The sequence below is a fragment of the Artemia sp. Qi Xiang Cuo genome, chromosome 2, assembly GCF_049724085.1.
Source record: "Artemia sp. Qi Xiang Cuo chromosome 2, ASM4972408v1, whole genome shotgun sequence".
In the NCBI taxonomy this organism is placed as follows: domain Eukaryota; kingdom Metazoa; phylum Arthropoda; class Branchiopoda; order Anostraca; family Artemiidae; genus Artemia; species Artemia sp. Qi Xiang Cuo.
Window position 1 is genome coordinate 18,416,420 of NC_142795.1, and position 24,583 is coordinate 18,441,002.

Genomic DNA, 24,583 nt, shown 5'->3' on the forward strand with positions numbered 1-24,583 from the left:
AAATAATCATAGGTACCATTTTTATTAAACTGAAAAATTAGTCCAATAAGAGAAAATTAGAAGAAAGAAAAAAAGAAAATACTTGAGAAAGCAAGAAAATCAAAGCATGGCTTCTTAGTCCCTGTACAGTGATCGTGACCTGCTCCTGAAAGAAAAAAGGCAATATTATAATTTAGCCCATAATGTAATATTTGAAATAATTACATTTTAGAAATTGCCAAAACTAAGAGACAGGCGTTGTCAAATAGGATTAAGGATTAGGCGATAAGAAATAAAGAAATAAGCGATCGCTATCAGCTATGGATAGGTTTGCAAAATCGGTTCTATGATCTGTTCGAGACTTTACTCATGAAGAATATGACACTAGAAGAAGACAATATTATCAAATAGACTATAAAATGCATTTACCGAATAGAAATTATTAAACTTAGCAAAAAAGATCGTGTTAATGTCAAACAGGGTTGAGGAATAGGAAATAAAAATACGAAAAGAGCTTAACAAAAGAATAGAAAATAGGTTATTTATATTGAAGATATGGGAAAAATCGTGAATATCTCAAAATATTAAGAGGGGGTATGGTTCCAAAGGTTTCCCCAATTAAGTTTATTAACAGCTGACAATCATTAATTATATCATTCGCGAAAAAAAGATTACCTTGAGGATATATCAACTTAAACAGAAGAATAAATTCAATTAGACAATTCTTTTTATTTTACACATAAGCGAACTTGATACAACATGTGTCGACTAAATCAAATATTACTTCTAGATCAGGGCATAAGCAAAAAGCTCTGTATATTTTAAACAAACTTTTATTTCACTTTTCGGCCAGAGCACAATTATTAAATCAAAGAACATTTATTGTTTCTTTCTCCCTATTTGAAGATTTTTAGATCCCGAAATAAAAACATATCCTTACAGCAATTTTTAAATATCTGTCACAAATGTCATCTATTATTAAAATCCGAGATCTGAGAGCGAAAATACCCTACTGAGCAAAATCACCCTACTGATCGAAATGCTATCCCAGAAACAAGAATGCGACTGGAGATTCTGAACGCTCGTTTTCGAACCCTTCATAGTTCAATTATTGAACCCGCAACAGCTGAATGTTTTCATCGATAGTTAACGATGGTGAAAATAAATCAGTAGGATAGACTGATTTCATGCTTAAGATAATTTTGCTCATGGGAAAAGTAATGAGTTGTTAATTAGGACGGAACTGAATTTTCTGCTGCTACGAACCAGTTCATTGCAGTGACGTTCACTGCAGGGCTTTAGAAGGCACGGGGGGCGCCGGCCCTACCCCTATTAATGTCTGCTCGTTTTGGGTTTCATTTATTTATTGATGGTGATTTATGGTAGCTTTATGTTTGAAAAATTACTAGACTTTATTCATGCTCATCTTTGGTCTAATGTAGCTCTTTACTTTTTTTTTTGAAAAACCTCTTTGGTGGAAAAAGCTTTTTTTTAATAAATCCACTTAAAAAACAACAGTATAAAGCTATGTCGTTTTAGGCTATAATTTCCTCGAGGGTTACCAAACCTTCATGTCACCATGCAGTGATTTTTGCAGTCACCGTTCTTGTTAGGCAAACTCGTGGAAAGTCCATTCCGAAGCTACTATGAATCCACGCAAGCAAAATTTCCTTCCACGGATAAGGACAGACGAAGGAGCTTATGACAGAGTGTAAAACTTTATAGCAAAGAACAAGGGTTTAAGGAGGAAGGAGCACTCCTCCTTAAACCTCCTTAAACCCTGAGGAAGCAGCACTCCTCATATGAGGAACAATTTTTGTACGTTTCAAGCTTCAATGTTATTCTTCATTTGACATATTTTTTTTATTGACATGGAGTCGATGGTTTGAATAAATGGGTGAGTCATGTACTGACCTGTAACGGCTTCTTTCATAGGGTGGTATATTAGCTTCACGCCCACGGCTTCGACCGTAGTTCTCCTCGTACCTCATAATTGGTGATCTGGACCTGAAATGTTACACGCATAAGAAAGTTTAAAACGGTAATAATATTAGAAAAGAAACTATTATAATTCTTCTTTTCCATTGTCTTAAAATTAGTTCATATTTTATCGTATCATATCCGTTTTTTAACACACAAGTGAAAATTCGGCATTTTTCACTTATTATGGCCAAAAAAATGGGGAAATTAGCTCAATCAGTCATTGAAAGGGGCGCAATATTAGCTGCATTATGGAATTATATCTTTAGTAACGTTATTTTTCAAGAATAAATAAAAATCTACCTATATAACTGGTATTGTTAGTGACTCCCAACCGATCAGTAATCTGAAAAGAATCGTGTGACGTTATGCGTCCGTACCTGAAGTGACCATTTCTCAAACGTACAGTCAGAGTCTGTTGATTTATGATCCTCACAAGTGAGTTATATTTTTTTGTCTTTCGTCTGACAGGCTATGCAGGTAGTGCTTCATATTTCATTCAATGATGAAATTAATTAATCAAACAATTAAACAAATCCGATCCGATGTCAAAGAGACAAAGTATCGTAGATGCGTCAAGGCAGCTAACTAATTCGAGTCATAAACACAAGGCCATTTTTTGCGGAAAAATCAGAACCTATCAGAAGCTATATGCTAGAATACACCCGGTTTAAATGAAGAGACAACAAGTTTTCGCTTAAGGAGATTTGCCACGGCCTTCCTGGCTGAAATGTTTGGAATAAAAGCAACAGCTAAGAGATGACGCCAATATAGAGTAGATATATGTATCTTAATTAATTACGTCGCGTGATTCAGGACTCTTCGTATTCACATTCGTTTATTTAAATAGCTATCGTTGCGCTTAAAAATGAATGCTCTATTATGCTACGTTTATGATCACAAAGAAAATGCAAAAAAATTGCTATTGAGGTCATACCAAGAACTGGGAATTTCCAGAATCATCGAATCCACATAAGCAGAGCTGATTCCCCAGCCTGCCAAAAAATTTGAGATGCCAGTGGAAACAAAAAGGCGTGAGATAGAAGGATGCCCAGTAGGGATATCTGTCTGCCAAAAATTTGAGATGCCAGTGGAAACAAAAAGGCGTGAGATAGAAGGATGCCCAGTAGGGATAATGTACCAGTTGGAGGATTTTCATAAATTGTATTTTAGCCCAGAGGACATATGTAGGGAAGATAATGCCCGACAGCTGATAAAATGGTCAGGATGGGGAAAATTAGATCTTTTGGGCGGATGAGAAGACAATGGACCTTTGTGGCTTCGTCTCGACTCAATTGGGTGACTCCGCCAACAATATAGAAATAATGGTTAGTTTTCTGAAAAGATTGTCTTTAAGGGTGATTTAAGACCATTTTCTGATTTTTCTCATCACTGGATGGTTTGAACATTGCAAAGATTGAATGCAGGTTCAAAGTAGAGCAGAGGAGCACCTTCATTGGGATTTTTTGTCAGGAATTTGTGAAAAATTAGGTAATTCTTTTCCTCCATACAGAGCTCCAAATAGAGAATAGAATCCTTTTTTTAACTTCTTCCACAAAAAGTTTGTCAAAAAGTTTTTTTTATTCGTAAACTTCGTTTTTTTTACTGATTAAGGTCATTTATGATGTACTGACCAAACACTAGTACTGACCAAAGATTAGAAAAAAAACGTGTTAAATGAACAGTTTGCAAGTAATAGCCTTATATGCGTATTTGACGCATTTTTGTGATTGCTTGAATCTTAAAGTGTTTAAACTAGTCATTTCCAACAAGTATATAAACAAAAAACTTGATACTTAAATTAATACTGGGAAAAAAACTGACTGCAGAAATATTTTTTTCTGATTACCATGCTTGTAATTCAACCACCTAGATATAACGGCTGTCCTCCGACAAAACCGAGTATCTACATCTGAGTAAGTTCCGAGAAAAACACAAAAACGTTATTTTGCTCTTTGCATTTTTATCGTCTTTATTTAAAAAATAAAGTGATGATGCTCATTGTATGATACTGCTGATTGTTTTCACTGATGAAGTATAATTTGTCAGATAATAGATTTTGGCGTAAATATCGATTTCTAGTATGTACATGCTAGGTATGACACGAAAATAATGGTGAGCTCCTCTGTAGATACTAAGTAATATCAACGAAACTAAGCATCGGAAAATAAATTCGTTTGCTCCATTGGATCCCTCGTGGTCTAAAAGCCCTCGTATGCCCCTTAGGCTTTTTGTGCCCCTCCCCCTTAGATTTTAAAAAATACCTTATAAATAAATTGTAATAATTTACAATGCTAAACAAAAAAAATACTATTTTCAAAATCTAGGGGGGGGGCGGGTAATATTGTTATTTTTCAAATTTTGCAATAGAAATACCCCCAAAAAAGCCAATCTGATTGTCTAAGGGTAGAACTGATTGCAGAATTCAATTTTTCCCTCAAATTACCATACCTGTAAGTGCTTTTAGTTTTCAAGCAGGGACATTCTTACTTCCCTTATTCTTTAAAAATTTGTGCAATGATGTGCTTTTGGATAGACCACGGGGCGCCGTTCTTCCAATAATACTTACATTGCATGTTATGAATTTAAACTGTCTGCTATCTGGCTAACTATCTTAAAAAGACGAGGCAGAGTGGGGTAATATTTTATATTTAAGTATGATTTAAGCTAAAAGTACAACGCATTTAGCGAATTTTCTTTCATAGATTTAGCACTGGCATAAGAAACAGGGCAAGAAATGAGAAGGGGTAATATTTGAATAACAGAAAGGGATTTTGGCGACTGGGAAGCACAAAGAACTGAGATATTTCAGTAACAGGACAAGAAAACCAAACTCCAGCCAGTTTACGATACACCACATGACCATACTTTTTCTTGGCCATCCCTTTAACAATCTAAAACGAGATTAATTATCAAATACACACAAGATTTTAGACGTTTTCCCCCATCAATTTGCTTAACATTTAAGCGCATGTTTATAACAGCATAAGTAACGGATGCAATTCTTTCCATTTTTTATTCTACTCTGATTGAAAGGCTACCAAAAATTTGGCAGGCTACCAGGATAGGCTACCAAAAATTTGGTAGCCTATCCTGACAATCAATAAATTATGATTAAGCTGGTTTCGTCAAAAATGTTCGAATAACTCAATGAAGGATACACATCGCTTTTTTACAGCACAATGTTGAGGGTGTTATGGCAGCATCAATGATGGATTTTTTTCTCAATTCTATCCCTTTTTTATGATTTTTTTTTTTTTACAAAATAGTGGCTTAAAAGTTTACCTGAAAACAGTTTCGCCTGTAAAATGATTTTCATCCTCCTTGTAGTCTCGCAAAAATTTAATTGGTGGATTTTTGAAATTTATACGAAATATAAGAGAGCAAATAAAAAGGGATTGCAATAAAGAAGAACAAAAAAATAGTTTAGAGATGTGATAAATTTGGACTTGCTAGAAACTACAATGAAACAAAAAGAGAGGGTTTTTGTTTCGCCAAAGAAAGGAGGAATAGTCAAACCTAGAAAGAACATACATCGATTCACACAAGACAACCTAAATCAAACATAAAATGGAGAGAAATTGAAATGAATGAAAACTTAATATGGATACAAATGACAACAAAAAAGCTCAAATTAAAACTGATGGGAATCAAGATTGCATTAAATACAATCAACAATCAAACAACCCCTCAAACTCTAAAGATCAAAGTGATGGAGACCTGTTAGCTGGTTTTATTTCTTTTGATGCTATAAGGCACCTTATGTTTGGAACTTAAAAGCTTACTTTAGCAAGCAAAAGTGACATTTTGCTATTACACATCAAAATCTTTCGATTTTTAAAAATTCCTTTCAAGTACATTTCAAGCAAAAATTTGTTCAAGTCAAAACTTGGTTTTCTTTTCTGTCTTTTTAAATATTGACTTCAATTTAGGTCCTTGGGTGGAGGAAGAGTGAAATATTGACTTCAATTTAGGTCAATTTAGTGAAAATGTTTTAAATATTGACTTCAATTTAGGTCCTTATGTGGAGGAGGAGTGAAATATTGAATTCAATTTAGGTCCTTGGGTGGAGGAGGAGTGAAATATTGACTTCATTTTAGGTACTTAGGTGGAGGAGTGAAATATTGACTTCAATTTAGGTCAATTTAGTAAAAAAATTTAAAATATTGACTTCAATTTAGTGAAAAATTTTTAAATATTGATTTCAATTTAGGTCCTTGGGTGGAGGAGGAGTATTATCAATATTATCATGAAATTTGAAGGCCGCTACAGCATTGAATAATGCATGTTAGATGCAAAAATACTTAAGATAGTACTGTTTTTTCTCCGATAGTTCTTTTTTGCTAATAAAATAGTCAACTCATTTTAGGGGAGTGACTATCCTACCCTTACAATATCAACCATGTTATGCCCCTTGACTTTTTTTTATTATCTTGCACGAGCGAACTGTAACAAAATTCCTGCTCCAAATTTAGGGGATAATATCAAAAGTATCAAATAATAAAAACATTATAAGAATTTTTGGATCTTTTAATTGCTTTTAGTTCAATACATAATATCCAAAAACAGCTGTTAGCGACAGAGAAACAAAGTAAAGGATATAAACTACAGGAGTCTTAAAAAACATAAATAAGTCAAAATTACCTTTAAATTTCGGTTTAAAAAATGGGGCAAAGTCACGGTTCCAGAAAGGGGATAGTTTGAATGTCCTTTCCAGAGATGGAATATGCCCTTGATCTAGCCAACGGACGAAAAAATGAAAATTGCTGATTTCAATAAAATGTCGTAAGTGGTAATTTCATCTCTTATTTTGAAGCAAACCGATGCCGACTTCCTTAAATATTGCGAGGGGTTGAAATCACCGCCATCTACATTCTTTCATTTCCAAAACCTAATCCAAAGAGTAGTATATATAACGTCCAATGATGATGTTGGTGAATATTCCAAAGACAGGAATAATTTAGGATGCCCTCTTCAAGGCCAAAATATTTCTTGCCATGTCTTGGATAATCTCTAAGAGAATGAAATGGGGAATGACGCTTTGTTATATACAAAACCAATCTTCTCACCAGTTAAATGATAAATTAAGCTGCTGGTGAATTGAAGAATTGAAGTTGAATGGTAGATGGTGTTGGATGTACAAGTGGATGTTTTAAAGATGTTAAAAACCTGGAAAAGGGTGGTGATAAGAGCTATTGTTAAAATGAGCAATTTTAAACTTACATTAAGCATTTAAACATATTGCTGTAAATAGAATAATAATTGAAATGGAAACAGTTTTAACTTCATTGAAAAGAACTGAAACAAAATTACGGTAAAATTTACCTATTGCTCTTAAACTTCATTTTATAGAACTAACATCATATTGATGGTATAATTTATGTTTTTAAGGAAATAGGTTTTTTGTAATTTATTATATTTTACGTTTTGAAAGGCTTACAAATTACAGGAATAAGAAGATTAAAACGCTACCAAACATAAGCAAGTTTATGAAAAGACTTCAATATTTTTTTTTATCGCATACTTAAGCCCTATAATTTCTATTAGAGAAAATGAGGTATTAAATTCAAATGTATGACCACTTCAAAAATTAGGGAAAATATCCAGAACCGTTAGATATAAATAGGAGATTGAACAGACCTCTGCCTTCGGAAACCACCACGACCTTCTCTGCCTCTATGCGAATTCCTAGAGTAGCCATCATCTCGGTAATTATCCCGACGGTAGTTTTCGCGACGATCAGTCCTTGTCTTGCCGTTCGACATTTCTACTTTGATTCTTGAGCCATGGAGTCTCCTAGATTTAATAGCGATCATGACTAATTTGGATACAAAAGGTGAGCACAAATATAACAATATACATGGTGAGACAATAAAAAAACCATATTGACTTTATTTAACAATATAATTGTCATTATAACAAAACACCTCAGGGTCAGGCGGTCAATTCGAGCATTAAATGCTCGTATTTGTCTTTTAACGAATCCCGGGGCTGTTCCATCCAACAACGGAACAGCATGATGTAAAACACAAACCAGACGAACTATGGGAGGAAAAATTATCATCTGATTCACAAATGATTCACAAATGGTAAAGATTATTTTGATTACTTTGGAAACAGGTTTACATGAATTAACTAAAAGATGGCACTAAAATTTCAGCATGAGCCTTGTGACTTTGGTATGTATGCAACGTCGCGACAATGCAATTTGTATGGTAGGATTCTTTGGTATGTATAACTTTATACCTAAACAATTAAAGGACCCAAAACTGGGCCCCACAACCCTGCTTTGGGGTCTAAAAGGAATATTAGATATATTGCACCTCTATCGACTCCCAATATTTCAGAGGTCATTTAGGGGTTTGTCTTAAATGAACGAGTGACTGTCCTAAACACAGTAAGAATACATTTGACACATGTTGTTTTTTTTTCAAACAAAGCTTGAAAATGACAATACGAGCGTCATAAAATAAAACGCGTAACGTAATCAACATTTTTAACAAAACGCTTCCAATTTTCTCGGCGTCCATATCAATGGATTAGCCTACTTACTACCCCTTCAAATCGCGGTAGTATTTCTGCAATAATTCCTCCTGTAACAACTAATACTACCATTACCACTCTTACCTAGACTGCTCTAACTGCGGTTACAACTATGACTCCAACTACATAGCTTCCCTGTGTTCACAGGGCCAAAAATAAGGACTTATGGACCTATTTTTATCTGGAAAAGGGACTATTCTAGGGACCTTTTCAGTTTCAGAAGTCCTTGGATAGGTCAAGCATTGAATATAACCAAAAATGAGACTTGTCTGACGGAAATAAATAAATAGAGCAGCAACATCCCTTGGAAGTCTCCAAATTAAAACAATCAGTAAATAAATTGGATGAATGATTTGGACCAGCTGAGAAACAGGCTACCTGAGGGTGGAAGCAAGAATGCATGCTTTCATGAGCTGTCCCAGTCCTTCTACAGTTGTTTCTTCGTTTTTTTTTTAATGTCCTTTTCAATTTATTTGAACATGTAACTTTCAAAGGCATAACACCACACATGAAAATGATATTAAAGCAATAACAAAAAGTGGAAAACACAGCCTAATTATGTTCATTGAACTGCAAGGCTGTAGTGTAATGAGCAAGAGATTAGGAGCAGACCGCCTTGTCTTGAAATGATTTTTCTTGGTTTTAAGTTTTGATGTTGATTCTTACTTTCAGTAGACTAAAAAACTTGTTTTCTAATTTGATTTTGATATGTAGTGTATACCAAGTTAGGTTTTTAACCTAATTTAAGTTAACCTAACAGCCTTAAGCTACGTTTTTCTTTGGGATGAAGGCACTGAAACCTTTTTTCTCTTGAACTAGGGCTCTTTCCCCTGTGATCAGCAACTGTTTTCTTGACTCTATCTGCTTTTGAGTGCTTTCAAGGGCAGCTGCTGACAGTTTTTCCTTCAGCCTTGAAAGCCAACCACACTTTATTGCGTTTTCCTTTCAAGGCTTTTACCAGCTTTCAAGGCTTTTTCCTTTACCAGGTCTAGGTACAGATCGTGACTTTTTAGCAGACTCTGCAAGTTTTATCGAATGTTCAGTGACAGGGACACTTTTTTCACACGCTCCAAGCATGCCTGGCCTCTCATTTACGAATGGTGTGCATTCAAATTTTGCTCAACAACAGAAGTTCGTTCTTTGATGAGTTTCCTCCCAGGGTTGAAAGCTGGGTCACCAAACTCAACACTGGTAGAAATGTATGAAATATTTGCAATTGTCATTATGATAGAAGACGAATTTGAATACTCGTCTCTTCTATTGCCTTGTTTTATCTATCATTAATCCTTCCTGGCTCTGATGAAAGTCCGGATAATTGAACTAGTTTAAATTTGTGAACTAGTAAGCATTTTTGTACTGCAATGGGTAACTTTCTGACGACGTATAATACACTTTGAGCAGAAACCGATTTAGAAATCTCACCAGGGAGAAGAAACCATAAAGCTTTTAAGAACTACCAAGTTTTATCGGTTGAGAGTCTCCAAGGCCACCCATGAGTACCTTAATTCAATGTACTTTTAGTTTTTATGAACGTTTTCTCCCTTTCAAATGAATCCCTCTCAAATATATAAAATATCAACAGCCAAACAGAATTTTTATGAAGCATGAATCTATATATAAACGAAACGCCTTGTTAGTTTCAGAGGAAAAAAATTGGTATTAATGTGTCAGTATTGGTACAATAGATTTGGTTTTAGGTTGACCACAGCTGAACCTCTAGTCTTTAGGTTTTAGAGGGTGGCAATCCCACTCTTAATTGGGTTAGTTCATGTATGACTTCATTATTCTCTATAACTTCCGTTCATTTTGGCTTCTTTATCAGGTATATTTCACCCCTTTTTTCAAGGTTTGATATTACCCTTTACTGTTAAAAAAAAGAAGAAACACATCTATGCTACCCATGCATAAATATGATTATCCTTGTTCTTCATAGTGGGGTACTTTCAACCCCCAGTTAGGTTCTTCAAAAGTGAGAATTTCTATGATGTATTTTTTGAATAAATTTGATGTCAGCTTGATGGGATGTCAAGCTCTTTTTGAAGTTTAGTTTTTCTAATTAAAAAGTAACGTCCAGCTTGACCAGAATGATAATTAATTTTAAAATAATGGTACATGTTAATTTAATGGTAAATTAATTTAATAATCGTAATTAATTTTAAAATAATGGTGCATGTGAAATATTCGTCACTAGATATTTTCTTTGAAAACCTGTGTTTTTAAGCTTTGGCTACTAAATCTAAACATAAGGTGCAATTACCTTGTTTTCTCAGAAGACGTGACGTAACCTAAATGGTGAGCAGAGACAAATGTTAATCTACACTTTATTTCTGTCAATTTAACGTATTTCTATATAGACGATGAAACATTACGCAATACAGCTGGCTAAAAAATTACAAAGAAATACACAACAGGTCAGAAGTTATAGCCCTGAAAAATTCTTAAATTGAAGTTAAGTTTCCTTAAGTTTTTTTTTGTGATCCAAACAATTTTAAAAAAAGGAGATGCGGTGTTTTTTTGGCCCCCTGGCAATTTGTTTATATATTTCAAAAAAAAAGGCAAAATGCATAAACAGAACAGCATTGTCTAAGAGTCCATAAAAAGAAACTCCACTTCATCCTTTTATCTTGTTGATCTGTCTGGACATTTGAATGAATCATTTTATTTTTCCTCAAAAAACAAGCAATGTGCTAAAATGGAATAAGTACAAAAAAGAAAAAGAAGAAAAATCAGACACACTTCCATCTAAAAAAATACAAAAAAAAAACATTCAATAAACCATTTTCATGATCTAGAGAATGCATAAGCCGAGAACGACATCCTTCAATAACAACAAATGGCTGTGCTGCATCAGAACTAGACAAGAGCCGTCGGTAACTTTCCAATAAAGGGATACTTAATAGAAACTTCGCATAACGAAAATACAGTCAGCGGATAGCTATTTTCTCAGTTTGACTAAACAGTTCCCATAAGCATGCTAATGCTAATAAATAGGGCACATCAAACGCATTATACATCCTTCCTAGTATTGCCTGCTTATAACTAGATTTACACGGAACAAGAAGTCCGTACGTCCTTTGCAGTCTTTCACTTAAAAAATCAAGCAGGAGGGACCTGGTATACTTTAAGCTAGAACCAATTGGCAGACCATGGTAAGTAAAGCTAGACGAGGGCTTTACAACATGTGATCCAAGGCAAATATTTGCAGTAGATGAACAACCAGTTGATTCACCTACTACAAAAACTGCACTCTTTTCCAGGATAAAACTAAGACCAATTATTTTATACTCATAACCCTGAATATCAAAGATCTCCTTTATAGTAGCGTAAGCCCTACTTACGTTCAGTAAATCATCTGTATAGTTAGCCAGTGACAGGTCAAGACCTCCAAATATAAAACTAGTTGCAACCGATTTGGGCTTCCACTTTGCTATTATTATAAAGAGGATGGGACGAGACACCACCCTGTCAAATACCTTTCCATACTCTTTTACGAACCTGAGATAGCAAATAACCATTAGGAACTGGCACTTTAACAACAACATACAGTTTACTATACATATCCTGCTGATAAAGAACGTACCTACAAACAGAAAGGGCATGAAAAGATGAAAAAATGTTATTATTGCTTTAAAGATACTTACAAACCATCAAGATGGCGACAAGATTCCTCAGCATCCCTGGGATCTTCAAATTCAATAAATCCAAAGCCTGGAGGATTTCGGGCAACCCAAACATTGCGCAAAGGTCCATATCTGGCAAACAAATCTTCAACCTCATATCTGTCAACTTCACGACTTAAATTGCCGATGTATACTTTGCAATCGAGGTCCCAATCTCTGTGATGCTTTGACATATTGTGCCAATAAAAGAGGTTGGTCAAAAACTATAAGACAAGCAATTATTTTTTTTCTTTTTTAAGAGAATAGTGAGGTGAGGGTGGTCTAACAAAGCACTGAAATGAATCAGAATTGAGCATAGTTTTTAAGAGTAGAGATCAATGCAGCCACTCTATGTGCAACTAAAAACTGAAACTTATTTTCTTAATTAGTTGCAATACCATTTCAGATGCTTCCACTGTCATGAAGAGTCCTAGGTCAACTAGGGTGGTTGAGTTAGCACCCTTTATGACCTTGGAAGCATCTGCCCCTTCCTCTACCTCTCTCTCAACAACTAAAGGTTTCTGCCAATGCATCAGACATTTTACAACACCCTAGGATAGAGAAAAAGAGGTCATTAACATATTTATCACCACCACCCTTGTGCCCTTGTGCAATACTGGTTAAATTTGCACCCAAAAACAGAATAGGGGCCAAAAAGCCAAAAAAATGAACTTGGCAGTAATTAATTGAACAAGACTTCCAATTTTAATGAATAACAAAAATCCTGAGAACAGCTAAAGTATCCTTGCTTCAGTGAATAAATTTCCAAAAAGAGAAAATAAAACTTAAAACCTACACAGCACCTTTATCCAGAATAAAATCAAACAGTAATAGCATACTTTTCTTTTAGAAAATGTTGCTTGAGCAGGTATGCACAGATTAATCTAGGGGAGGTTCCAATTTGTCAAAACAGCACAATACAGAAGTAGAATATGAAAGTTAGAGGAATTTATAAAACTGTGTTTAAAAATAATGGGATTACAAGAGAGTCTAGAGCAAGAAAGAGGGGGAGCATTGGCATATTGATAGGGGGCCGATTGCGCCGCCCAACCCCGAAATTTCAAAAAAAAAAATTCAAGAGCTAACTGCCATGCTCTCAGCAATCCCATTGATTTTTTCTTGTATACTCTGATAATAAAATCTCTCCCCTTTACAGATGTCTTAGGTATCTGTCTGGGTCTAGTTCCTACACTTAAAAGATCTCTGTCAGCCAAGAATTGTCATTCCCTCAGTCATTCCATCCATTTGCTTGAGTCTCCAGCAAGTCTAATTGCATACTTATTATGATTACATTTGATCAGATTGAAAGCTGCGTAGGCTTCATTGCTAGTATTTGATTCGACGTGACTCTGTGATATTTAAAAAGAAGGCACAATATATACTGACAGGTATCTTAATGGCAAAACATAATTGTCTACAATTTCTTTATAAATTTTTTTCAAAAACATTGCATGTAGTTGATGAAGATGGTGCTTTGACTCCTATTGTTCCAGTTGTTGAGGCAAGAGTTCTGCTCATCTCATTCCTGGCAAAAACATTTCAGTCGAAAGGAATATCAATGAATTACTTTTTTTATTGCAGCTTAATGCACCTTTTCCTTTTTCCTGATTTTCAAATGCCAAAGAAAGATTGAGCATTAAGAATGAAACAGATTAGCCTCATAGCAGCATTGCATTGATGCTAATTGTCCAAATCAGTTTTCTATACTATGTAGATTTACAATTATTGTTAACTATGTTGGCTACAGCTGCCATAGTCCGACAGCTCTTTCTTCCTTTTTTATGATCATCATGAAATTCGGCGCCGTTTTTGCAAATCAGCACCAATTTACCAAATCGGCACCAAAAAAAGCAACGTGTGTTCTAGGCTTTAGACTGGGAAACATTGCTACAGATCCACAGGCCAAATGATAATGCTTTCTGTAAATTTTTTAGTGAAAAGATTACATAAACTGTTCATTAAAAGAGCATAAGCAAATGTAAATAAGATAATATGCTTTAAGAGAATGGCTAATCAAATACCAATTTGTCACTCAACCATAAGCACTTCACAACAAAATTAGTGAGTGCAACTAACAATTATATTACTTTTTTTCACCCTGCTGTGTCTCCAGTAAAAATTACAATAACAATATCCTCTCCAAACTGTTTCTCCTAGCATTTGGGTAGTTTTGAATGATGATAACAACAAGAAGCCTTAAAATATGTAAGCAAAACATGTAAAATATTGGTAAAATACATAAAATAGGTAAAATATCAATTTTACAGGGGTCCATAAAATTAAGGAAAAATACAAAATTTTACTATGATCAGTTTTACCATTTACAACACTAGCATGAATGTGTATTACTTTAACATCTTTTAACAATAGTAATCTTGTAACATTTTCATTTTATTTTCTAGCATGTTTCTGGCTGTTTACATGGATCAGCTGTCTATTAGTAAATAAATAAATAAATATCAGGTGACATCTAAGGCACTGCTTCATTACCCTGGTATTATATTATGTTTTTTTCTCTCTCCCTAATTTTTACTCAAAATAATTGATTGAAAAATATAACTATACAAAAAATTATACACTTTATACACTAAAAGTTATACACTTAAAATATGATCCTGAACTAATCTCAAATGATAATTATTTAATATATTTATTTAGGCTTTGTATACTTCTGAAAGATAAAAAAGCTTTGATGAACAAAGGATCAGCCCGTGTAAAAGGCATCTTTATAATTTTTGTGTTGTGGCAATAGAGGGTTAAAATTACCCTCTATGGCAGTCCTCTACTGTTGCCTAGATGGTGAATCCTCAGACAAACCAAATTTATAATTTGGGAGTTTTGGACAAATAACAGAAAAGAATCATGTTCTTAAACTTGTAAATCAATTTTCTAATCCAGAAAAGACATTGTTTTTATAATCATTTATTTACATATTCTTATTTTATTTATCCTTATAGGCTACCATTGATACTAGTTAATGAGATATTATTCATGCACAATAAAGCATGTTTTGTTTTGTAACTGAATTTCAATTATAAATAGGAGGTTTTATATGCATTAAAGTAACTAGACATGTTTGCATAAAATTTAGATATTTCATGACAGAGCCAAGTATCCCCTTTTTATATACAAACTGTATAGAATTTTTAAACCAAATAATTGGAGTACTGGCCCCCTTCCAAGTACAGAATCCTAAAGATGTGCCTGGACTAAACTAAACGCAAAATGACTAATACTGAAACAAAAAAACGCAGTTTAGCGCCTAACTATGTTAAATGAGCACTAAAGTGTAGTTTGGAGTGTATAATAATTAAAATACAGGGAATATAAAGGATATGAAAAAGCTAGGCATAAAAAGTTGACCTATGTATTGAGTAAACAGTCAATATAAGCAGCAATAGACTTTCAAATTCGTGTGGTCCTTTTTAGGCAGGAGTGAGTGATAGTGCCAGGAAGACAGCGTAAATTCAAGTTTGAGTGGAAAGAAAAACCCCAGTTCAGGGACTGGCTACAGCAAGTGTCTTGAGATGTACACAGGGCATATTGCAAGCTCTGCAGGGAGTCTTTTGCATTGGTAACATGGGTGTCTCAGCACTATACATGAGGACAAGGCCATGTCAAAATTTCACAACAGTAGGAAGACTACAACAGATGTATGAGAGGGGTGTAGCACCACAACAAACAGTGACCTGCCAACAGCTAGTGTTCAGGAGGGAAGTGCCAGAACTGAAAATACAGCATTACAAGAAGCCCAATAAAAGAGGAGAGAGAAGAAGCTCAGAACTACAAGGGTGCTCAACATTTTCTTCAAGCCAAGCTGTGTTTGAAGCAGAGATTTGCTAGGTAATTAAGATAACAATGTTGTACTCAACTCCTGCTCTGATATCTCAGCCATTTTTGGTTAAATATTCCCAGACAATGAGATTGTCAAAAAGTTTCCATGTGGTGCAACAAAGGCAGATTACCTTATATGCTTTTGCTTGGCTCCTTATTTCAAACAGCAATTGATCAGTGATATAAGAAAAGCACCATGCAATGTAGTTTCTTTTTATGAATGCCTGAATAAAGTGACTTAAACAGAGCAGTTCAATGTTTTACTGAAATACTGGAGTGAATACAAAGGGGAAGTTGTGGTGTATTATTCTGATTCAAGGTTTGTGAGACACACTCAAGCAGAGAAGCTTCTGGAAAAGACCAAGAAACCCCTGTAACCATTTAATCCAAATAAGCTGTTAACGATTTCAATGGATGGGACAGTTGCCAACTGGGGGCTTCTGAGGATATTCCAGGAGGACAAAAGGCAAGAGGACCCAGATGCACCAAAGATGATAAGTTTGGTTAGTTGTGGTTGGGATGTTCATCATGGAAGTTTTCGTTGCAGATATTTCATGACTCACTGGAAAGATGATCTGACTTGATTGAGGTGAAAAAACAACAAAATGTTCTCTAGGGTTCAGTGCCCATTGATGGGTTGAAGACTTGAAAGTTGCAGAGTGGGCAATGGAAGTGTGCCCAGCTGTGAAACAGTAAATCTACAACCACCACAAAATCCTAAAAAGTAAAGTACCTTCATCTGCATCCTACTACAGTAAAAGGGACCACAGCTTACCCCATCTTTAAGGCTAAGGTCCAGTTTTATGCAGATGCACCAATGGTGCCTTTCCTTAAAGAGCTTGAGTCTATCCTGAGATGTTGGCTGTCATGCTTCATTAAGAAGAAGAATTGGGGTTGATGAAAACATCTGTCCAACTGCTGAAACTTGATGTCCAAAACAATTCAATCCATGTACCACTCAAACAATTCAACACTGGATTTGTAACAAAACACGCTTTAGAGAAAGGATCTAAAGCCCTAGAAAAATCCAGTGACCTATATAGGTGTTCAGATCTTTATCAATGTGGATGCTGCACTGCCTCAGAGTGCAACAAAACCCTTACTCAGTATAAAACATTCTCAAGCCATTCAACTGCAAACCTTGGGGAAGAATTCCAAGATTGTTCATACAATTGCTGACTTGATGAGTATTTGGGGAGATTCATTGGTGTTAGAGCACAGTATACAGCACTGTGGGATAGAATGAAATTTCTCCTAACTATGTTTTGCAAACAAGCAGCAGTGGAGCAAGGGTACCCAGTGAACATAGACATGATAATGGAAAACTTAAAGGAAAGGAGTACTATAGCATTGTGCCTGGTCCAGGTCCTGGTAAAGGAAAGGATTCAATTATTAAGCATGCAGTAGATGAAACATAACCAAAAGATTTAATCCAACATTGTAAAGGAGCAAGAATGAGATCTATGCAATATCTTGACAATGGAAAATAAAGAACACACTGCAAATGAGAAGAAAAGAAAGGAGCTCCAAAAAGAGACAGAAAATGTCAAAGCAAAATAGGGAAGAATACTGAAAAGCAGTGAGATTATGCACAACAGGCAGACAAAATGGCAATGAAAGCAGAAAAAAGGACTCCAAATAACTGTCCAAGTCCACTAATTTTGTAAAGGTGCAGCCAATAAAAGGGAAGCATCACAAACTCCAGCAAAAATACTAGAAGACCTGTAGGAGAGCATCAAGAAGCTACAATAACTGAGATTTATTTAAGAGGAATGTTTTAATTGAAATTTCATTGGTGTTTTTTTTATATTGATGTTTTAGCACTTCAGGATAGGATTTAAGTTTGATATTTATATTTTTGCAATAATTTTCATTTTCACTTCAAGAATGAAAGTATCAGATGCATTAAGTCAACTTTAAGCAAACAGACAAATTATAGGTAATTGTTTTGGTAATTTATTGAACATAGAATATTGTGTGGGGAAAGTAGGATATACAATATATACCAGTATTTTACCCTAATATGTCAGAATATTTTAGTTCAGATATATGTCATAATAGGCTAAATTGATTTTGTATTTAAACACATTTATCTTTACAGAAGATATATTCTTTTCAGGAAAATAACTGAAACATAGATGTAATAAATCAAAATAATTTAGAACAGCAATCTATGTCATTATCTATGTGCAATTTGCCTTGGCATGAGCATATGCAGTTAATTTAAAAGTCCAATAACAGTCAATGTTTTCTGACATAAGTAACTGATTGTAAACACAGGTTCAATGTGAGGGACTTTTACAATGTTATTATATTGTAAAATAGCAGTGTAAAAACTAAGGATGAGAATAATCTATGTGTTATTTGTGTTATACTACAAGTAGAGAAAAGTAGGTGGGATTGTTAAAGACAACAATTTTTGTACAATTATAATACTAATATGATGATAATATTGGCACATTGAACAGTCTTAGTTATAATAGCTTGACTTGTATTGTGGCCAGCTAGCAGTAGAAAATGTCTTTGAAATGTCCTGGAAAATCATTTCAAGAAAAGAATGTGAACCCTGTTTACCAAAAATAATAATTACCATTTTGAGTCAGATACAAATCACAATTTTTTCTCGCTAGGCAGATTTTTCCTCAAGTGATGTGTTAACTATTATCCTAGCTAAATAATGTTGTTAGCAGTATTGTATTGGATGGCAAAGGTCTAGATTAGGGGCTGAAGAGAAAATGTTAAAAAAACAATTCCTACTTTGTAAATTGGAATTTGGGATGTGTATTGCTACTCTAGTCAATAAGGATGATATATCAATTCTGAAATCAGTGCAGTGATATGCAACTAAATGCATAGAGGGATTTTAAAATCTTCCATATCCTACCCAATTAGATATGCTCAAATTACCATCACTCACATATAGATGTAGACAAGGAGATGTGTTAATGATGTACAAGTTACTACATGACCAGAGTGTGATCCCTAACCTGTTCCAGATAGTCAGTTCACAAAGTACCAAATTTTCCAGGGGGGGGGGGGCAGATACCAGAATAGTGGAGATTGGAGTACCAAAATTCCTTCCCCCCAAAAAAATTAAAAATATAAAACTCAAGTAAAATTCTCAAATTTGGAAAGCCTTTTTTTCCACAGGGGGTATTTTCCAGGAGGGTGGGGGGTATTTTCCGTGGGAGGGGGGGGGTATTTTCCAAGGGGGTAATTGCCAGGGGGGACGCCGGCCAACAGACTGATCATGATACCTTTAGATCATATTTCAAACAGTGAGTGGTACAAAAATGTGATTCTATACTGGTATAGAAAAACCAAGAGTTTTACTATAAAAAAAGAATGGTTACTTTTTTACTAATTACTATTAATTTTACTATTCAATTTAAGCCATTTATTTGTAATTTATTTAGAATTATTTGTTGATTTATTAAAAGATCAATATTTTAAATTTACAAATTCTGCTATCTTCACTAAATTCCCATATGTGTTTAAGCTATAAGTTAAGTTTCATTATTATGAAAGAAAAGCAAGAGAAATCCCTGTTTGGATTAGACCTAATAGGATACAACCAATGGGACAGACACAGGATGATCATTATAGACTTAAGCAAAATTAGAATCTTACCCCTTAACTAGGATTATATTTGAAAAATTAAGGAAAAGAATTAAAAAAATATAGGCTTAGGTTTTTAGCTTGCCAAAATATGAGCAAAAACCAAGGCTAAACTGACTCCTGGTAGGGCATGATGCTGTATATATATGAAATTGCTTTGTTTATTAATTCCAAAATGTGGTAAGCTTTATCAAGCTTGTTGCACTATTGCTAGGGCATAAGAATGCCCTTGAGAGTATTTGCTATACACCCTAAATTGGCTTCTGATTTTTGTCTCCTTTAGTTAGATAAACAATGACCTATATTGAGTTAATCTAAGATCTAAGAATTGAATTAAATTTTTAATTGATTCTAAATGAGTATCAAAGCAGTTCTTAAAGACAAAACAAAAATAAGAAATTCTTTTTCTTTGATTAGTTGTTACACTTCTATTTTATTCCTACTCTGGTCTAAATTACTGGGGGGGGCATGCCCCCCCCCTGCAGGTGCCCATGCAAAGTACTAGAGGCCATGCCTTGAAGTTTTACTGAAAACATGCTAACACCAGGCAAAACAAAGTCTTTTCTAATTACATAGTCAGCCTATGGAACCCCCTTAACCAGAATGCTGTTATTTCTCCCAGTGTTGAAACCTTGGGGAAGAATTCTAAGATTGTTCATACAATTGCAGACTTGATGAGTATTTGGGGAGATTCATTGGCGTCAGAGTACAGTATACAGCACTGTGGGATAGAATGAAATTTCTCCTAACTATGTTTTGCAAACAAGCAGCAGTGGAGCAAGGGTACTCAGTGAACATAGACATGCTAATGGAAACTAAAAGGAAAGGAGTACTATAGCATTGTGCCTGGTCCAGAATTCAGTTATTAAGCATTCAGTAGATGAAATATGACCAAAAGATTTAATCCAACATTGTAAAGGAGCAAGAATGAGATCTATGCAATATCTTGACAATGGAAAATAAAGAACACACTGCAAATGAGAAGAAAAGAAAGGAGCTCCAAAAAGAGACAGAAAATGTCAAAGCAAAATAGGGAAGAATACTGAAAAGCAGTGAGATTATGCACAACAGGCAGACAAAATGGCAATGAAAGCAGAAAAAAAGGACTCCACATAACTGTCCAAGTCCACTAATTTTGTGAAGTTGCAGCCAATAAAATGGAAGCATCACAAAATCCAGCAAAAATACTGGAAGACCTGTAGGAGAGCATCAAGAAGCTAAAATAACTGAGATTTATTTTACATGAATGTTTTAATTTAAATTTCATTGGTGTTTTTTATATTGATGTTTTAACACTTCAGGATAGGATTTAAGTTTGATAGTTATATTTTTGCAATAATTTTCATTTTCACTTCAAGGATGAAAGTATCAGATGCATTAAGTCAACTCTAAGCAAACAGACAAATTATAGGAAATTGTTTTGTTAATCTATTGAACATAAAATATTGTGTGGGGAAAGTAGGATATACAATATATACCAGTATTTTACCCTAATCTGTCAGAATATTTTAGTTCAGATCTATGTCATAATAGACTAAATTGATTTTGTATTTAAGCACATTCTTTTCAGGAAAATAACTGAAACAAAGATGTAATAAATCAAAATAATTTAGAACAGCAATCTATGCCATTATGTATGTGCAATTTGCCTTGACATGAGCATATGCAGTTAATTTAAAAGTCCAATAACAGTCAATGTTCTCTGACATAAGTAACTGATTGTAAACACAGGTTCAATGTGAGGAACTTTTACACTGTTATTATAGTGTAAAATAGCAGTGTAAAACCCAAGGATGAGAATAATCTATGTGTTATTTGTGTTATACTACAAGTAGAGAAAAGTAGGTGGGATTGTTAAAGACAACAATTTTTGTACAATTATAATACTAATATGATGATAATACTGGCACATTGAACAGTCTTAGTTATAATAGCTTGACTTGTATTTTGGCCAACTAGCAGTAGAAAATGTCTTTGAAATGTCCTGGAAAATCATTTCAAGAAAAGAATGTGAACCCTGTTTACCAAAAATAATAATTACCATTTTGAGTCAGATACAAATCACAATTTTTTCTCACTAGGCAGATTTTTCCTCAAGTGATGTGTTAACTATTATCCTAGCTAAATAATGTTATTAGCAGTATTGTATTGGATGGCAAAGGTCTAGATTAGGGGCTGAAGAGAAAATGTTAAAAAAACAATTCCTACTTTGTAAATTGGAATTTGGGATGTGTATTGCTACTCTAGTCAATAAGGATGATATATCAATTCTGAAATCAGTGCAGTGATATGCAACTAAATGCATAAAGGGATTTTAAAATCTTCCATATCCTACCCAATTAGATAAGCTCAAATTACCATCACTCACATATAGCCTAGATGTAGACAAGGAGATGTGTTAATGATGTACAAGTTACTACATGACCAGAGTGTGATCCCTAACCTGTTCCAGATAGTCAGTTCACAAATTACCAAGGGCGCCTGCAGAAAGTTTTCCAGGGGGGGGGGGCAGATACCAGAATAGCGGAGATTGGAGGAGAAATCAATTTTGAGGAAAAAAAATACAAAGAAGTATATTGTTGATCAGTTAAGTATCATTTTTGAGTTTTTTTGTTACACACCAGTTCTTTTTGTTAGTTTCTTTGTTACTTTAGAAATAACAGTTGCATTGGCAACAGAGAGGGCCTAGGTGTTTGTCCCATGAGTGTCTTTCCCTCTGAAGAATTGCTGCTTGGCTCTTAATCTTAAGAAACAGTAGGCTAAGTTATCCCAGCAGTCTTTGAATAGGCCTATGAGTTTCAACAGTCTAGAGTGAAGTAAAATGCCATTTCTACATTTCAGTGCATCCCTGATTTCTACATCCCAGTCCATCCCTAAGGATGGTAGATACAGTTTTGGCTGATTCCAGAAGACCTCTGAATTGCCTGGCTTGCCAGTTTGTCAACCACCTCATTAAAACACATTCTCTAGGCCTAGTGAATTAATTGAGAGGTTTACCGTTTCCAATATATCTAAAATCTGCTGAACTAAAATTTCACTATAGTAGAGTCAGTCTTGGGCACTTCATAGCCTACTGCTGAGAAACAGCTTACATGGCTGAGAGCTTGAAGTGTGATCTAGGCTATATTCGCCCAAAATTAATCAAATATAATCTCACGATATTCTATAGACTATTAAATATCTTAAATTTACACCATCTACCGCCTATGAAGGTGATGATTTAGCCTACTTTACCTTAATTAAATCTACAGGACACCACAAACAATCTATCGAGATTTTTTCTTTTTCTTCAGCCTTTTGACATGTTGCGTTTTCTGAAAACTGAAGGTGCGTTCGGACCTTGAACTTTAGTTGAACCACAGTTACGTCCAAATGTTTTACACTCCGCAGCCACAGATAATCTGGCCGTTCTGAACTTGCACACTGAAGGGTGGAACCCAACTCAGAGCTAGTAAAGGATTGATTCTCCTCCAAAGTAAACACTATAAAACTCTGAAAACAACGTTAAAAAAACCTAAATACTTGTAAATATGAAGCAGTTTAAATTGCTTACCTGTGAATAGGGTGAACATACTAATCAATGCCTTTTTTATACTCTTTCCAAATGTAATAATCGCTTTATAATAATAGTTTTTTTTTCGAAAATTCAATTTTAAGCCTTTTGCAGACCCTCAAAGATGATCTATTTTTCTTTTATTTTTGATACAGCTTATAAGCGTAACTCTTGTTTGAACCGATTTACCTGTAAACTAAATCAACTGTGACGAAATCGAGAACCAGAAACCGCATGGGATATATACAATTTAGGCTACATATTTGCAAAAGAAGGGGGATAGGGTAAAGTATAGTGAACTAAAATTTTAAAAACACAAAAACACTAAAATTTTAAAATTATTATTCTCAAGTCACTTTTACGTTACGGGAAAGGATCAAATGGATACAGTACAAGATTTAAGTTTTTTTTTGAAAATTTACAGAAGAAAAAGAAGCAAATAGAAAAATTATGTAATACGTAAGGCTTAATAGGCACGTAAATATATACAATGGTGTGAGAAAATATAAATACAATTTTGATACGTCGGATTTATCCCTAATATTTTGTAGGTGTACGAATCCTAGACAATACCACCCCTGCACTTTTAATATTATTGAACATAAAATAAATATGTTTCTATGTAGCCTACAATGAAAAGACGACTATAAAATGTATGATATAGCGCAGAGTCGGAGTTAGGTCTTTTCTAAGGGGGGGGGAGGGGAAAATGTAGACTTCGCTGCCCCCTGCTGAACCATCAATAATGTAGATATTACAAAATTTTGCCCATAAATATTACAATTTTAGCTTAGTTTTCCACCCCCGTGGCACTTGCCCCCTTTTGCCCTTCTCCGACCACCCTAGATCCGGTCCTGATACAGTGCCAATGTTTTGTGTGGGAGCATAAACCGCAATTCATCCCCCTTTTTTATAGGCAACATTATTTGAAAAAGAAAGACAGGCACACTCCCCATGAATAAAAATGTTACCGTCAACATGGCAATGATCCACCCAAGAACTAGACCCCGGCGCCGCGCCAATGAGGGAAGACCGGCGGTGGCGGGACCGAAAATAGCGCACCGTACAGCGCCACTGGTACGTTGCCGGTGGCGCACCGCCGGTAAGATGTCAGCGCCTCGCCACTGGGGCGATCAATGTTGACCGCAAACATTAATGTTTTCATCAGTCTTTCTCAAATAACAGCTCAAATTTACAAAAGATTCGAGCCTATTCATGAGTTCAAAAATTCACAAGTCGCTGGCTGGAAACTGGTCTTCTTCGTTATTCATCAAGAGAAGCAGAAATCTGGTAGAAACGAAATGGCTGTGGCGTTTCAGAACCCTTGCATAATACGAGTAGTTGAAGTATCTATTAGCTATGTATTCTTAACATAAATAATTATCAAAATTAGTGTTTTTTTTTCATCGAGCATTAC

At 34.7% G+C, this 24,583-nt stretch overlaps 1 protein-coding gene across 3 annotated transcripts; it reads right to left on the bottom strand.

Moving 5' to 3' along the window:
* Positions 1-3: 3 nt before the first annotated feature.
* On the bottom strand, positions 4-22,870 carry LOC148954969 (RNA-binding protein 1-like). Of its 3 annotated transcripts, XR_016142766.1 has the most exons (6): positions 22,808-22,842; positions 12,144-12,385; positions 7,600-7,755; positions 6,604-7,128; positions 1,894-1,986; positions 124-145 (listed from the first exon to the last, which is right to left on the bottom strand). XR_016142766.1 is itself a non-coding variant. In XM_089099457.1 (5 exons), the coding sequence occupies exons 2-5, from the start codon at positions 12,353-12,355 to the stop codon at positions 115-117; spliced, it is 492 nt and encodes a 163-aa protein (XP_088955583.1). In that variant the 5' UTR covers positions 12,356-12,385; positions 22,848-22,870; the 3' UTR covers positions 4-114. The 3 variants fall into 3 exon arrangements, 2 of the variants coding, with proteins under 2 accessions (XP_088955583.1, XP_088955578.1); XM_089099457.1 differs by lacking the exons at positions 6,604-7,128; positions 22,808-22,842 and adding an exon at positions 22,848-22,870 and having other exon boundaries at positions 4-145; XM_089099452.1 differs by lacking the exon at positions 6,604-7,128 and having other exon boundaries at positions 4-145.
* Positions 22,871-24,583: the final 1,713 nt, after the last annotated feature.

Coding starts and splice junctions, on each gene's coding strand:
- LOC148954969 (XM_089099452.1), bottom strand. Junction 7,756..12,143: donor TGTCGCCATCTTGATGGTTT/GTAAGTATCTTT, acceptor TATTAAATCTAG/GAGACTCCATGGCTCAAGAA. Junction 146..1,893: donor TATGAAAGAAGCCGTTACAG/GTCAGTACATGA, acceptor TTTTTCTTTCAG/GAGCAGGTCACGATCACTGT.